The 17,455-nt window shown below is 42.2% G+C and overlaps 1 protein-coding gene and 1 pseudogene across 1 annotated transcript in view; one reads left to right on the top strand and one right to left on the bottom strand.

Annotated features, from left to right (window-relative positions):
* Positions 1–14,878, top strand: part of Steep1 (STING1 ER exit protein 1) — a 31,605-nt gene extending 16,727 nt beyond the window's left edge. Inside the window, exon 7 of the mRNA XM_076918805.1 lies at positions 14,722–14,878. Within this exon, the coding sequence (XP_076774920.1) occupies positions 14,722–14,736 (15 nt within the window). The 3' untranslated portion in view covers positions 14,737–14,878. The remainder of the gene's footprint in view (positions 1–14,721) is intronic.
* A 1,316-nt stretch (positions 14,879–16,194) lies between these two features.
* LOC117694684 (large ribosomal subunit protein eL31 pseudogene) lies at positions 16,195–16,752 on the bottom strand (annotated as a pseudogene).
* Positions 16,753–17,455: the final 703 nt, after the last annotated feature.

Below are 17,455 nucleotides of genomic sequence, written 5' to 3'. Positions count from 1 at the left end.
AAATGCTAGGATTAAAGCCATATGCCACCATGCCTAACCCTCTAAACCATTTTTGATTACGAAGTTCAGTAGTGTTAATTTGCATCATTGTGATACAGATCTATACACCTTTCCATCTTCTAAATCTGAAACCTTACAGATAATGACCACACCTCTTTCCCCACTTCTCCTAATGCCTGGTAACTGCCACTGTTCTTGCTTTTATGAGTTTGTGTCCTTTAGATAATGAATGTGAGTGGAATCATATAGCACTTTTCTTTTTTGTGATGGGCTTATTTCACTTGGTGCCAGTCCTTGGTGGTATTTATTCATGCGTGTGATAAAAAAAACACCTTTCCTTTTAAGGTGAGTGATAATTCCCTAGCATGTGTACCACACTTTTTTTTTTATCCATTTGTTGTCAGTAGAATATTAGGATAATGTTGCAGTGAACCATGGGCATGTAGAAATATATTTCTAAATATTTTTGACATACTAGATTCAGTTATTTTGGATAAGTTCAGAAGTAAGATGTCACAAAACAGTTTTGTGTTTTGTTTTTGTAGTGGGCATTGACTCTTGGGTCCTCCACATGCTATCTAAGTACTCTATCACTGAAGTGTATCCTTGGGATTTAAATTTTGAGGCAGAGTCTTGCTAGATTTTCCAGGCTAGCCTTGGACCAACTCTGTAGCCCAGGCAGACCCTAGGTTTTTTTGAGGTTTGTTTGTTTGTTTGTTTTTCTTTTCTTTTCTTTTCCTTTCCTTTCCTTTCCTTTCCTTTCCTTTCCTTTCCTTTCCTTTCCTTTCCTTTCCTTTCCTTTCTTTTCTTTTTTTTTTTTTTTTTTGCCTCCCAAGGATTACAGACTCTCCTCACCAGGCCTAACTATTTGTAATTTTTCTAGGAGATTCCATTCTATGTTCCTTGGCTGTTGTACTATTTCGCAATCTTTTACAATCACAAACAGTACACAAAGATTCAAGTTTCTCTATGCCTTTATTGAAATTTCATTGTATTTTACTGCATTTCTTTGATGATTGGGGATGTTGAGTATCTTTTCATATGGCCTTTAGATATCTTTAGAGAACTGTTTATCCAAGATGGGTGGTTTTTTTTTTTTTTTTTTTTTTTTTTTTATTACATACATTTATATGTTCAAGTTTCATCTGTGTATCTCTGGTAAAGTCTATGTTTAGCTCTTCTACCCACTTATAAACCTCCTTTTTTGAGGTAGTGGCTTTTTTATAAAATGACTATTAGGAGATCTTTTTATAATCTGCATCTAAGTCCATATAGATCTATGATTTACAATCTCTCCTAGTCTGTGGTTTATGTTTTCATTTTCTTTTACAAATTATTTCTATTTATTCTTATTTATGTGTATGTGTGCATGTGTGGCCACTTGCATGGGGTGCCTGTGGAAGCCAAAAGAGAGCATTGGAACCCTGGAACTGGAGTTACAGATGGTTGTGAGCCTCTGTATAGATGCTGGCAACTGAACATGGGTCCTCAGCAAGAGCAAGTGCTGTTAACCACTGAGCTATCTCTCCAGCACCTACAGTGCCTTTCTTGACTCATCTATAAATACCCTCTTTACTCCAAGAAGTTTTATTTTTGACATTTACACTTGTAGTCTGTTTTGAAGTAGTTCTTGTATAATATACAAATTTTGGGTCAGTTTACTTTTAGCACACAGATGTCTAGTTGTTTTGATACCTAATTAGTGACAAGACTTTTTTCCTTCATCTATTCTTTTATAGCTTTGTCAAAAATCAGTTCATTTCTGAGTGTGGTGGCACATACCTTGAATTTCAGCGTTCAGAAAAGCAAGGGCACTTTGTATCCCTGAGAGTCCGGAGGCCAGCATGCTTACATAGTAAGTTGTAGGCCAACTAGGGCTACATAGTTGAGACTCTGTCTCAAAAAAAGCAGACCCATCAGCTTATTATCTTTCATCCATTGCCATTTCACCCACGCAGTACTTTTTTCTTTTTAATCATGAGGTTCAATTGACACATTATACTCTACCATTGAGCATTGCCCTCAGCTCTGCTTCTGTTTGTTTTGTTATGTTTCCCAAGCTGGCTATAAACTTATGGGTTTATGTGATCCTCCTGCCTCAGCTTTCCAAGTAACCATGACTCTAAGCATATGCCACTTTGCCTAGCTATATAGATTGCCTTGATTTGGTTATTGTAACTTTATGGTTAGTTTTACCACTGGGTCATGATTCTTCCAACCTTGTTTTGTTTTGGAGTTATTTTGACTATTCTAAATTTCTGTCTTTTCTAGTATTTTAAAATCAGCTTGTTTATAGGGTTCAGTATTCTTTCTAGGATTTGGGGGGTTTTGAAAAAATCTAAAGATCACTTTAGCTTTTTTCAGCTCTCTTTTGGCTTAGACGAGCTTCATGGTAGGAGCTCCAGGTAAAAGACAGAGATTTTCTCTTTGGGCTTGCAGGAGCCACAGAGAAGCAGCTGGTAGGATGCAAACGAAACAGTGTTCTAGGAAGGAGAGCAAAAGAGAGCCCTCTTGGGTTTGGGAAAGCTCAAGAAAAAGGTAAACTAGCTTGGTATAGTGGCCACACAGATAAAAAGAGATTTCTAAAGAGCTAGCTACTTTTTTGTAGAATCAGGCTTGAAAATCAATATTTTGTATATAGTTAAGAGAATAAAACATACACATAAACTTTAAAAATTAGAAATATTAATTTTACAAAAAAGAAAAAAAGGTTACATTTACAACAGCACTACATTTATAACTGTTGAGCTGGCAGGTTTAACCTCAAAAAAAAAAAGATAATTTTTAAGGAGAATTGAGGAAGTCCTTGGTCCTGTGAAGGCTGGATACCCCAGTATGGGAGAATTCGTGGGTGGGGAGGTGGGAGTGGGTGGAGGAGGCACATCCTCATAGAAGCAGGAGGAGGGGGGGATGGGATAGGGGGTTCCTGAGTGGGAGGAAAATGTGGAAAGGGGATAACATCTGAAATTATAATTTTTCATGTACAGATCCTGTAGATAATTGGTTAAAATGTATACCTGGCTACTTCATGTTTTTTCTGGTGCTGTTATAAATGTAACCTTTTTTCTTTTGTAAAATTAATTTTTCTAATTTTTAAAGTGTGTGTGTTTTGCTTGCATGTGTGCATATGCACCACATGTATGCCTGGTGCCCAAAGAGGCTAGAAGAGGGTGTTGGGTCCTCAGGAACTGGAATTACAGATAGCTGTGAGCCATTGTATGGGTGCTGGGATCGGAACTAGGGTCCTCTGCAGGAGTAGCATGTGGTCCTAGGCAATGAGCCACCTCTCCAGCCCACTCTTTTTGTTTCTGTTTTGTTTTTTGAAACATGGTCTCATGGAGCCCTGGCTGACCTCCAACTCATTGGATAGCCAGTGAAAGACCTTGAAAGCTATGATCCATCTGCCTGTCTCTACCTCCAAGTGTTAGGATTTCAGGTTTGTACCACCACATATGGCTTTTAGTTTGTGTTTTTAAAAATTCAAGTGAGATGTAATGTTTTGCTATTGCATTTTTACATAATTTGTTTTTGTAGAGATTCCCCATTTCGTTTCTGTTCCCTTGCTCCCCCTGTACCACCCGGCTCCCAGCTGTCCCTTTTGCTTTTATGTCACATATGTTCTGTTACTCTACCCACTTCCTCAAAACCTTTTCCTCTCTAACGGTCCCCTTTCTAGTTTCATAACCTGTACCCATATATATCAAAGGTAGGTTCCTCATAAGAGAGAGAATATATGGTATTTGATATCTGAGTCTGGATTATGTTACAGCATTTATCCTACAAACTCTCAATTTAGTCAGTCATATAGTCTGCCTTCTGCGATCTTATATCCTGAGAGTTGAATGGCTACATCTTTTTTGTTTGTTTTTGTTTTTTTGTTGTTGTTGTTTTTTGGGTTTTTTTTTTGAGACAGGGTTTCTCTGTGTAGCCCCATGGCTGTCCTGGAACTCACTCTGTAGACCAGGCTGGCCTTGAACTCAGAAATCCACCTGCCTCTGCCTCCCAAGTGCTGGAATTAAAGGTGTGTGCCACCACTGTCCGGCGAATGGCCACATCTTATAAATGAATGGAGGTTGATGCCATGAATGTATGGTTCTCGTGTCAGATAAGATCTCACCACAGACAGTCAGTTGTTCAGCTCACTGTTTTTGGGCCACCAGCTCTCCTATTTCTATCAGATCAAATTAAGGCCGTTCTATTCCAATTTTCTGATCTTTCTCTGCAAGTACCCCAGTCCCTCGGGCAGATGACTGCTGTCTTCAAAGCACTAAGAGAGTAGAGGAATAAATATACTTAGATGCTTCTGTCCTTTTGTCTTTGCAGTCTTAGGGAGAAAGATGCCTGTCTTCCTGTTTAAAACTAGTCCACTACCTTTTAGTCATTGAGCTGTCAGTCTGTGTGCTCTGTGCTGTTGGAGCAGAGGGCATAGTGGTGAAGAAAGATCACATTTTGAAAACAAAGTGACAGGAACTCCTGACTATGAAAATGTGAGTTTAAGGGCCTGTAAGATGGCTTAGCAAACTGGCCAATTTTTGTTCAATTCTCAGGACCCATGTTGGGCGGAGAGTACTGAAAACTGTCCTCTGACTTCCACATACCAGTTGTGTGTATACACACCTAAATAATAATTTTCTTTAAAAATTAAATAAAAAATTAGTTACTGTAATATGAAGCTGGTCCGATGGCTCAGTAAGTCGAGTACTTAACATGCAAGAGGAGAATCTGAGTTCATATCCCCAGAGCTCATGTAAAAGCCTGATGGCAGTCGCAGACATGTGTGAACCCAGTGTGTCTGTGGTGACATGGGAGATAGAGACAGGAGAGTTCCCAGCAGCTTGAGGCTAGCTAGTCTGGCTTATACATCAGCGAACAAGAGACCTCGTGTCAGGGTGGAAGACAAGGATCAACAACCAAAGTTGTCCTCTGAGCTCCATGTGCACTTGCCTGCACTTACACATACACGCAAGATTTTTAACAAATAGTATGATGGCATATAGAGAATTATGAGTCATCGGAGAGGTGGGCTCAGAGGAGGGGCCATTTCTAAGCCTTGTGGTATTCGAAAAAGTTGAATGGTCCAACATATAAAGGTCAAGGGGAAGTGTTCAGGTGAGGGCATTGCAAAGTACAGAAGGAAAGAAGCTTACGTTGGAGAAGCCTAAAGGACAGCAAGTATGACTGAGTGCAAAACAGGAAGTGAGGTTAAAGGCATAAGCAGAAGCCAGGCTGCAGAAGGCCCTGTAGACTGGAATAAGGATTTGACATCATAGATGGAGGAGGAAACTGTTAGCAACTCTAAAGCCCAAGTATCACACCATGCGATTTATGGCTTTTATTTTATATTAAAAATTTGCATGTTGTCAAGGCCGACCATTTGGTATTCGGTAACTAATTGGTATGCTTTTCTCTAGGGAAGCCGGTTTCCCCCACTCTCAGCATTTCTCAGTTGGAGTTGCCTGTGTTGCTTGTGTAGGGTTGAGGCCTCATGGGCTTTTCCTTGTGTGCTTCAGCATGTCTATTGTTTTTATCCTTGCTCACTTCACTCTAGAATTACAAAAATAAAAGAAAATTTTAAAAGTAACTTTCAAAATTACAGTGCTAGGGTTTGGTCCTAGGGCCTTGCACATTCTACACAAGCATTCTACTGCTGGACTATGTCTCTAGGTCCCCTGATTCATGTTTTCTTTTTTCCACATTTATTTTAATTGTGTGTGTGTTTATGGGGGTGTACCCACATGTATGCAGGTGCTCATAGAGGCCGAAGGTGTTGGATCCCCTGGAGCTGGAGTTATAGGCAGTTGTGAGCTGTCCCTTGTGGGTGCTGGGGATCAAATTTGTCCTCTGGAAGAATGATAGGTGCTAACTGCCGAGCAATCTCTGTAGCCCCGGTTCATGCTTTAAAGCAATAGCTACACTGTGGAGAATGGCTTGTAGGGGAGCAAGAATGGAAGCAGGGAGGCCAGTTAGGAGACCATTTTGGCAACCCAACATGGGGTAAGAGTAAGGGGAAAATTGGAGGAAGGAAACTAAACATATTGGTTAGGTGGCTTGGTAGGGGGAGGTGCTAGCAAGGATGGATGAAGTGTAGGGAGTAAGGGGAAGAGATGAACCAAGGATAGCCCCTTCAAGTATGTCTACAATAACTGGGTGAATAGGTGCCATTTTCTTTTTTTTAAAACTGTCTTATATTTATTTCTCTCTCGGGGTGGGGTGAGGGGTGTCATTGTGTGTATGTGGAGGTCAAAGGACAATTTTTGTGCAGTCACTTCTTTCAGAGTGACTTCTTTCAGCCTTTTCCCACTGAGCCATCTTGCAACCCAGAAGTGCCATTTTCTCAAATGAACAGGAGCGGCTTTGTGAGAAAGCCAATGACTATGTATTGGACCTGCTTCTGAAGTGCTTATTTGCTAAGTGCAGACATCTGATAAGTAGTTGGATGTTATATTAGTCAGCTGTTTTGCCGCCATGACCAAAAACCTGAGAGAAACTATTTTAAGGACATCTTACTGTGGCCTGTAGCTTCAGGGGTTCCATACAGACTGATAATTAACCTCTGTGGTTTCTGGGCCTGAACTGAGGTAGAACATCATGAAAGGAAGTGGAGGAGCAGAGCAGAGCCAGGAAACAATAACAGGAAGGGGCCAGGGCAAGAACATGTCCCCAGTGATCTTTTTCCTTTAACTATCACTACTTTCCTATTGGAGGGTCTATTACTGTCCAATTTTAAAATGTATCGATGGATGTGGCCCATATGGTCCACTCATCTCTAGAGATGACCTTACAGACACAGCCGTGGGTATGTTTCCCTAATCCTTTTGGCATATCTCAGTCTAATCAAGTTGGCAGTCAAGATTAATCATGACAGATAATAATCTTTCAGTTCAGTTATGGAAGACTTGCTACAGATATAAGTTTGGGAGTTGTCTAGGACTGGAAAGATGGCTCAGCAGTTACGAGCACTTCCTCTTTTAGAAGATCCAGGTTTGGTTCCCACCTCCTGTATGGTAGTTACAAGTGTCTGTAACTCTAATTCCTGTAACTGACAGCTTCTTCTGGTCTCCACAGGTACCAGGCACGCTCATGTGTGTGTGTGTGTGTGTATCTGTCTGTCTCCTCTCTCTCTCTCTCTCTCTCTCTCTCTCTCTCTCTCTCTCTCTCTCTCTCTGTGTGTGTGTGTGTGTGTGTGTCTGTCTCCTCTCTCTCTCTCTCTCTCTCTCTCTCTCTCTCTCTCTCTCTCTTTCTGTGTGTGTGTGTGTGTCTGTCTTCCTCCTCTTTCTCTCTTTCTCTCTGTGTGTGTGTGTATGTGTGTGTGTGTCTGTCTGTCTGACTCTCTCTATGTGTCTGTGTGTGTATGTGACACACACACACACACACACACATGCAGGCAAACACTCATGCACATAAAATAAAGAATAAATAATTAGCGGCTAGGAGGTGGTGGCGCACACCTTTAATCCCAGCACTTGGGAGGCAGAGGCAGGCGGATTTCTGAGTTCGAGGTCTACAGAGTGAGTTCCAGGACAGCCAGGGCTACACAGAGAAACCCTGTCTTGAAAAACAAAACAAAACAAAACAAAACAAAACAAAAAATAAAGAATTGGGAGTTATCAGTATATGGATGCTAATCAAAGCCACAAGACAGGATGAGGTTGCTAAAGATAAACAGCCAGGAAAGAAAATAGATTCTAGAGAATTGAGTCCTTTGGTACTATATCATGGCTAGAAATCATCGGAGAACCTGGGACTAAAGTTGGAGTATGGATGTTAGTACAGGATCAGGGACTACCAAATACAACAGAAACACCAGTCCAATAGGAAGTGAGTCCATGGAGGGGTCCAACTGTCCAGTGGAAACCACAGAGGCGGAACAATCACTGTTGGAGACAAAATTCATAATGGAAAAAAGGAAGGGAAAGACCCTGGCTTCTGCCTTTCTCCAATATCCTGCCAATAATTCCCATCAGCCAAACATATCAGGAAGTCAGAAAAGAAAGGAGCCTGGGAAATGTCATTGTCTTCTATACTCAGCATAGCAGGAAGAGGCAAATGGGCAAATGGCCAGCCCTCGTTAAAGAGGAAACAATCATCTGCCAGATGCCACATGTAAATATGACAAGGGCTTGGAAATGCCACGTGCATTTAGCAACTAGCAAAAGGTTGGTGACCTGGAAAAGAGCAGTGTCAGCAAACACCTGACAGAAATGAGTTCAAGAGAGAAGGGCAAAGAAGAGTAGCAGTGTTGTTATAAAAAAAATTATTATTTTTGCTGTGAAGAAAGGAGGGTTGTGGCAAGTTGTGGTGGCGCATGCCAGTAGGATTTGATGAAGGAGGCAGAGGCAGGAGGATCACGAGTTCGAGGACAGCCTGGGCTCCACAGTTTTGCCGGGCAGTGGTGGCGCACGCCTTTAATCCCAGTACTTGGGAGGCAGAGGCAGGTGGATTTCTGAGTTCGAGGCCAGCCTCGTCTACAGAGTAAGTTCCAGGACAGCCAGGGCTACACAGAGAAACCCTGTCTCGAAAAACCAAAAGAAACAAAGAAAAGAAGGAAAGGAGGGGCGTGGACTGGTATGTAGAGGGGAAGTAAGACTGACAAATAACAACATATTTGAGTGCTGATGTAAAAAAGAGTAAGAATGCCTGATGCAGGCGAGGGGGTTATTGGAGGGATATAGTTGATGCTGGAGAGGGGTGTGGAGCAAAAGTAGTCCAATGGTAGGACTTAAGAGAAAGAAACTCAGTGAAAGCCAAGGGAGTGCATAGCATAGTGGTACAGGGCTTCAGGGGATAGCACAGAGCATCTGTGTAACGGGCATGAGCCTCTATGTTCTATCCCTAGGGCCACAAAAAAAGGGAGGTGTTCTTCAGCCTTCCAATTAAAAAGATGTTAAAGGAACTCAATTGCTTGCAGATGTTAGTGTGTCTACCACATGCACACCAACCCAGACTTTGCTTGAGAGTCCAGTGTCAATAATCTCAGACTATCCAAAGCATCCGTTTTGATTGTAAACTAGACACAAGTATTAGAGACCCATTTCCTTTCAAAACAGGAAGATGCAACCAATGTCTTGTTTGGGATTGAATTTTTGTTTAGACAAAGTAGCTGTCAGAATCTTTTAAAGGTCATTTAGAAAAACAGACATGCCATTTATTGAGATGGCAGATGTTATAATGTTGTTATTGACACAAGGTCTCTTATCTGAGGTTGGCCTTGAACTCACTATGTAGCCCAGGATGTGCCACTATGCCTGGCTGTATACAGTGTTGGGGATTGAAATGAGGACTTCAGTCATCCTAGGCAAGCCTTCTACCACCTGAATAATATCCCAGACCCCAAAGATTGTTGACAGAAAAGAGCAGTTGCAAAATAATTTGCACAGTGATAACTATTTAAGTACACATCTCTGTATATGCATATAAAAGGAGAGGAAGGAGAAAATACGAAGGGAGAGATACAGATACACATTAAGACAATAAAAGTGATGCTTTCAGAACCAGGCATGGTGGTGCAACATCTGTAATCCTAGTACCCAGGAGGTGGAAGCAGGAAAATCAGGAGTTCAAAGCCAGTCAGAGCTAAATAACAAGAGATACAGTAACACCCTCAGGTTCTACACACACACACACACACACACACACACACACACACACACACACACACACAGTGATTTTTGGGTAACCAGAATGTAGCATTGAATTCTATCGTGACTTCTCTGAATGTGTTTCAAATAACAAAGAATGACAACTTCTATGTAATTCCTTATATTAAAATAGTATAATTGATGTCAGAACTTTGACTGTCATAGAAGGGAAAAAAGTGCATGGACCAGTCTCACAAATATAGATATAAAGGTCCTGGATATAGATGGAAGTTCTAAATAGAATTCAGATAAAATTCTAGAGTAATTTACATTCATGTCACAGATAAGGTGAGGATGCCTGCTGTCCTTGTTATTAACACTATTATGGAAGCTCTGCCTTAGTTAATAAAATAGGAAAACTAAGTGATATAAATGCTTAAAGGAAAACTTTAAAAAATTATGACAAATGATCAACTATCAGAAAAATCATGGAGCAAGCACACTTAACATTTTACCTCACAACATTCTGAATGCCACAAGGATTCTCTTAGTTACCATGTTAGGCTAGTTTAGTGACCCCTGTGCTATGGAGACTTCTTACTTTTGGTTACCATTGTATTGAAAATCTTAGTTGGTAGAAGGAGAGGAGAAAAAGAAACATAAAGCTTAAAGCCTTAGGAAGGAAGAAATAATACATCACTTATTACTTGTAGAAAATATGATTGTGCATCTAGGATATCCAAGGTAATTGGAAAATAAATAAACATTTCTGTTGACAAATGAATTAGGTTCCTGGGCATGTGGTGATATGGAAAATTGTATTTCTATATATAACAAAAGCTGTTACATTTTTAAAATCTGTTGTGCTGCAGATGTACCCTAGTGACACAGAAGTTGCTTGGTGCACACACATCCCTACATTCAATCCCCAGTACCACAAATATTTTTTGAGGTTTTCTCAATATGTAGCCCTGACTGCCCCGGAACTTTCTATGTAAACTAGGCTGGCCTCAAACTCATATTTACCCACCTCTGCTTTCTAAAAGGGGGGGGGGTTAAAGGTGTGAATCACCACACCCAACATTGATTTATTTTTATTTATGTGTATGTGGGCATGTCTATTTACTGTATATTTGCAGGTGCCTGCAGAATCCAGAAGAGGGCATTGGATCTCCTGAAGCTAGAATTAACAGGTGTTTGTCACAGCCCAACACAGTTAAAATCCTAACTGGGTGTGGGTGTGTGTGATGGGGGAAGTTATAGAGATGGCTCAGTGGTTAAGAGCACTGACTTCTCTTCCAGAGGTCCTGAGTTCAATTCCCAACAACCACATGGTGGCTCACAACCATCTGTAATGGGATCTGATATCCTCTTCTGGTTTGTCTGAAGACAGCTACAGTATACTCATATGTATTTTTTTTTAAAGTAACTTGGGTCCTCTAGAGAGTAGTAAGTGCTCTTAGCTTCTGAGCCATCTCTCCAGCCAATACACATGCAAAACTTTTTGAGACAGAATTTCGATACGTGAGCCTGCCTGAACCTTGAGCTTACGGTAATCCTGTGCCTGTGCCTCCCAATCGCTAAGGTTCCAGGTGTGCATCACCATACCCACCTACAACAACATTGATAATAGTCATTTCTTTAGCATAAAATACCTAGAGGTAATATATGTATGTATGTATATATATGAAATAGGTTGTAAGGTGTAATTACTTTAATGTGTCCTCTGTAAACTGATTTCTAGATACAGTACAATCCCAATCAAAATCCCAATTTGAGAACTAGGGAAATGGCTCAGTGGTTTAAAAAGTGTAAGGACCTGAGTTCAAGTTCCCAGAACTGGAGATGTAGCATGATTATCTGATTACCAGCATGCTTGTGAGAAGTGCAGATAGGAGAATTCCTGGAAGCTCATGGAATGAATGCCTTGCCTTTTTTGGAAGAAGCCACAGTTTGAGGGTGGGTTGGATATTATGGTATGGAGCAGAAGAAATTTGAATTATCAATAGGCTTTCTGTCACCTCTTCTCTTGCAACTGGTTTGGTTCCCTTGCTCCCAGGTACCAGATCCAATCTCTATTTGTTAATTCATTCTGACCACAGTTCCTACTTTGATACCCTTCTGCTCACGCCTTTATAGCCCCAGGGGTCTCCCTGGCTTTCAAACAAGGAAGCACATTCCTGCCTTGAGGCCTCTGCAGTTGCTGTTCTCTCTGTGCTGGAACATTTCCCCTCAGCTATTCCCTTAGGCATGGCCTCTTCCCTCACTCCCTTCAGTGTTGATTTTCTTTGCAGAAATAACATTTTTCTCCGAGGACTTTGGTGACCATTATATGTAAATTTTCAGCACGTCCCTATTTTTGCTATCTCTCTTTTTGTTCTTCCCATAAGCCCATGCATATTTTTTTGCTCATGTGATTTATTACCTGGGTCTCAGCTCAGAGTTCAGCAAAATTAGGGTGTGTGTGTGTGTGTGTGTGTGTGTGTGTGTGTGTGTGTGTGTGTCTGTTTTAGAGCCAAGTACAGTTCCCACTAATACAGTAGATGCTCAAAAAGTGAAACATCCATTTACTGATTGTTAACCAATGTCAGCGCAGTAATGCCCTCCTCCCTCCCTGTGGCATACTGTGATGTGATTCCCTGCTCCTTCTCTGGACTCAAGGACTCTGCTTACAACAGACAGATGCTGCACTATCTGTATGATAGAGAAAGATGCAGATTGAGAGTAGAGTTTAAAGGTTCCCAGCATGTGGGTATAGTAATTGAAGAGATGGCAAGGCTAATTACCTTGATTTGATCATTACATATTTGAGAACATGTATTGAAATACAGCAATCCTCCATAAGTAAGTGTAACTAATATGACAAGTAACACATTCAAAAACAATAAACGGAAGAATGCTTCAGGCCGAAATCTTGCCAGTAGAGAGCTCACACTCTCTCCAGGAAGAGGAGACAGAGTTGACGGTCTGATTTCTGATACTTTCTGCATTAGCAGTCAGACTCACATGAGTTATATGGCCCCTGTGCCCTCCTGCATCCCCGTGAGACACTCATAGATCTTTGGTTTCCAGGACTCAATAGTGGGAGCTGATTAGGCCTACATTGCAACAGAGAGGAGAGATAAACATATACAAGGGGTGGGGGGAGAGACAGAGAGAGATTGATTAAGAGAAAGGGAGCTGCGTTCACAAGTAGTCCAGACTGGTGTATCTGTGTACTCAGACTGACCTCAAACATATAATCTCCCCGCCCCAGCCAGTATTGGGATTGCATGTGTGCAACACCATGTCAGGCTCTGTTTGGCTTCTTTGATCTAATGCCCAAGAAATAGATGCCTGCAAATTGTTGGCTTCTTCTCTTGAACCCAGCCCAGAGGAGCTTAGAGGAGCCTAGGCACAGCCTCCTGGACCTCTGTCATAGAGCTCATCATGCCATGATGGAATTGTCTATTGACCATATCTATCTTGTTGACTGCGCCATTGGCAGTGATTAGCCGAGTCCCTTGGCATACTGATACATAACACGATGGCTCAGAGCATGGAGGCCAGACTGCCTGAATTAAAACGGGCATACATGTGGTACACAGACATACGTGCAGGTAAAACACCCAAGCACAGTAAAAAAAAAAAAAAGATGTTGTTGCTCAGTGAATTCTTATTACAAGTGTTCCTCCATAAGTGGGAACTTTCTCAGTGAAGTATTGAATGACCACGAATATAAATCCTGTACAGGCAGAGTACCTAGCTATTGTCACTTTGGTAGGTAATGAGCCACCTGCTGTGTATTTTGTCATGTAGTAATGCTTTTTTTCCCTTGTAGCTTTATAATTAGTGTTCCTTTGTCATTTCCCGTGCATTGTATCTGCCTACCAATTAGGTGTAATCCTGCCTCCTATAATATTCATTCATCCCCTGTAGACAAGTGTTTATCTTCATTGTCAAGCCTGGGGTAGGTTTTTTAATCAGTTTATAATATTGTAATCTGCACACAGGTTTTGTTTTCCATCAGTAAGATTGCTGTCATTACCATCAGTAATTATTGTAACTAAAATAACCATCCTACGAGCTAAAGAGGAGACTCACTTCCTGGCATGCTCGCCCAGCAGGCACAAGGCCCTGGGTTGATCCCTACCATCCAATAAAGAAGGCTTGCTAGTCCATGCCTGTAATCCCTGCACTCAGGTGGAGGCAGGTGGACGGAAAGCTCAAGGTCATTCCTCAGATGAAAAGCAAGTTTGAACTAGTCTGGAATACGTGAGACCCTGTGTCAAAAAAAAGTCTATAGTCATAGTTTTATATTTAATTCTTGTTCATGAAGGAAATCCCTTAGGTAAAAGTTTGGGGTTTTTAGGAATTCAGACACATAAATTGTCCTTGAAATAGTATAGATATTTCTTGGTACAAACTAATGAAATCTGAGAGGAGACTAAATAACCCATGACAAGAGAGCCTAGAAATGTGCACAGTTTCATTCTGCTAGAATGATATATTCTCTAGAGTCAGCATAAAAACCAATACCCCTTGGCAAACACATTGTGAGACCCTGGTCAGCTCCCCTTCAGTATCCTGAAGTAGCCATTCCATTCTCCTCCGGCCAGCCCCCCTCAATCCTGAGCCTTCAGCAGAAAGATTGTTTTCTGTTTTCTGAGAGCACAGTCAGCAATCTGAATGCCTCAGCCTCAGACAAACAACAGTGCAACAACGCTCTCTTCCACCCTTGTGGTGATGTGCTTGCTTGCTCCTCTGTTCTTGAGAGCTCCGCCTTCAGCTCTCAGGCCCTTGTGAGACTGCCTTTGGCTGAAGAAAACTGCTTTCCCAAGGACATGTTTTCTCCCTAGGCAGCCTGTGTACAAGCACTGGCCGACTGAACCCCAGCGTTCTAGTTTCAGAGCTTCTTAAAAGCTGGAGCCTGTGCCGTAGTCCCATGGCTCCTTTAGGCCTGTCTCTATACCTCTCCCACATGGAGAACCTTCTGATAAACCTGAGAACCTTCTGATAAACCCCCTGTGGCTGATATTACCTGAGAGTCTGTTTGTATGGGGGATGGAGAGATGGCTCCGTAGTTAATACCATTTGATGCTCTTGCAGAGGACTTGGGTTGGGGATTCTCAGCCCCTACATAATAAACAATTTTTAACTTCAGTTTCAGGATGTCTGACGCCATCTTGTGGCCCCAGCTGGTACTGCGTACACCTGGTCCACAGACATGCATATAGGTAAAACATTGCTACAGGTAAAATAAAATTAAATAACAGAAATAAAGACGTCTGCTCTTCAGTGAACTCACCCTGCAGCCCAAGGACAGAATTCATCCATGTGCTCAGATACGGGTCCCCTCACCTCTCTTTGGACCTTTATCACTTGTCTCCTCTCTTGCTGGCAATGCCAGTGTCTTAGGTGTACACATTTGAATAGATTTTCAATAAAGTCTCCTTCTCACCTCTGCCATTTTCTCCCTTTTACTGGTTAAGTATCCTTTTTGTTTACAGAAACATGGTCTCAGTATATAGTACAGACTGACCTTATATTTGCAGACTCCCCTAGTGCTGGGACACGTGGAGCACCCCCTCTTACTTTCTAGTCCTTATCTGCCTATGATCACCAAGACTCCATTCTTAGCCCTCTTCTCATTCATTGCATTCATAGGCATGGCCTCAGCTCCCGTCCCCCTGTTATTGACACACAGTCAATATACCCAAATGTGTATCTTCAGCTCAGACTTTGCTGCTGCTGAGTGAGACACTCTCCTCCAATGCCCTACAGGTATTCCAACCCACATAGCCACAGTAGCTTCCATTATCCCTTGTCCCTGAATGTTTTCTCAGTTCCAGTGACTGCTACTACCTGATATCCACTTACTCAAGCCAGAGATTTCATTGGCATGATCCCTCCCCCTTATCACCGTCTTCCTCAAACCACCCTGTCCTGTTGGCTCTGCTTCTTTAAGGTTCTCGGGTTCCTGCATTTCTTCTCGCCTAATGCCCTAGTTAGGCTTCAAAGCCAGGTGAGCCAGCAGCCTCCTCCTGCCTTACTCCTCTGCCCTCCCACTATTTCTAGACTAAATGGGCTACATTTTCACATCCAGAGTGGAGTTCCTTTAAAACAATGGTCCTCAACGTATGGGTCCCAACCCCTTCTGGGTCAAACAACCCTTTCACGGGGGTCACATATCAGATATCCTGCATATAATATATTTCCATTATGATTCATAACAGTAGCAAAATTACAGTTATGAAGTAGCAATGCAAATGACTTTATGGCTGGGGGTAACCACTACATGAGAAACTGTATTAAAGGGTCACAGCATTAGGCAAGTTGAGAACCACTGCTTTATTTTTTTTTAGGGTGGCACACATATTTAATTGCAACACTAGGGAGGTGGCTTCTGAGTTCAAGGCCAGCCTAATCTACCGAACAAGCAGCGCCACAGAGAAACACTGTCTTAAAAAAACAAAATCCCCACAATCCTAACTAATACACTGACTTTTGTGAAAACAATGTTTCACATACTTCTAATTTCCCATGTACCCAGAACAGAGGTTCTCAGATTAATTAATCCCTTAGATCCAAAAATTCCACCCATGGAGCAGATGACGAAAAGGAAAGCCAAAACCTAGAGGCAGTACTGCAACTTTATTTGATATTCAGGTTAGTTCTCATCTACATTGACCGTCTGTAGATTTTTGAATGTGGTAACAGGCACGTAAGTTACCAATGTGTAGAGCTTGTTTGGTGAATCCTCATCTTCATGACGTTTTCTGGACAAGCATACTCGGATGCGATATGGAACATTCCTTATTCCCTTGGCCCAGACGGCTTTATTGAGCCTGGTGTCGGTGTGTACATCTGGAGTCCCCATTTCCTTCATGGCAAACTTGCAAATTTCTTTGAGTGCCCGAGGAGCATGCTTCTTGAAGCCCATTCCATGGATGTGCTTATGAATGTTGATAGTGTCTTCTTGGATCACCACCTCGTTGAAAGCAGAACGGCCCTTCTTCTCGACACCCTTCTTTGCGGGAGCCATTCTGCCGGGCCCAAGTTGGAAAGGAAAGGCGAGAACCACTGCTTTAAAGCAAGCAATCTGGATCCTGGCAGTCCTCAGCTCAGACTGTCTCCCATAGCTTCCTGCTGCCTTCAGAATGAAGTGGGGTTTCTTTCAATTGCCACCCTTCTGAAACCCACCTTACCTACCTGGCTTCCCCACACCTGCCATTCTGGTATAACTCACTACTTGAAGTCATTGAGCATGTCTCCTTCCATCCAGATCCTTCTTTGTACACGCCCCCCCCCCTTTGGGAAAATACTTTATTTCCTGCTGACTCTCCTTTCTCACATCCACAGAGCCTCAAGTGCCTTTCCTAACTTTCCAGACTCTCAGAAGCTGATTTAGACCCTTGCCCTGTCCCTTCTCTTCACGGACATCTATTAGACCTACCACCCCCTCCATCTCAAGTTGAGTTCCTTGAAGCCAGCAGTTTCATGCCAGTACCCAGTACAGAGTTTGGAACACGCTTTATCGCTCAAATAAGTGCTTGTTGCATGAGTGAGTCTTTGAAGTATGAGTGAGAAGGAACAGGGAGGGAAGGGAGCGAGGACTATGATGAGAGACAGAAGGCAGATGCTCCTGTCTATGGCCTGGGACAGACTCACATGGTCCTAAATACTCTAGGCAATCTGTTTTTTGTCTCCAGATCTGAGTGAGACCGTGATCTGCTCCTCCTCCTCCTTCTCCTCTCCCCTCTTCTTTTGATGCAGGAGATGGAACCCAGGGTGTCCTAGTTGCTAAGGCAAGTGCTTTGCGACTGAACTCTGCCTGCAGCTTGTGAATATGATCTCTTCATTTCTCTGGATGGTGGAATGAAAAAGTGGAGCAGGGC

Source organism: Arvicanthis niloticus, chromosome X, assembly GCF_011762505.2.
Source record: "Arvicanthis niloticus isolate mArvNil1 chromosome X, mArvNil1.pat.X, whole genome shotgun sequence".
Lineage (NCBI taxonomy): Eukaryota > Metazoa > Chordata > Mammalia > Rodentia > Muridae > Arvicanthis > Arvicanthis niloticus.
Note: the sequence above shows the minus strand (reverse complement) of the source record. Positions and strands in the feature narration are given on the sequence as shown.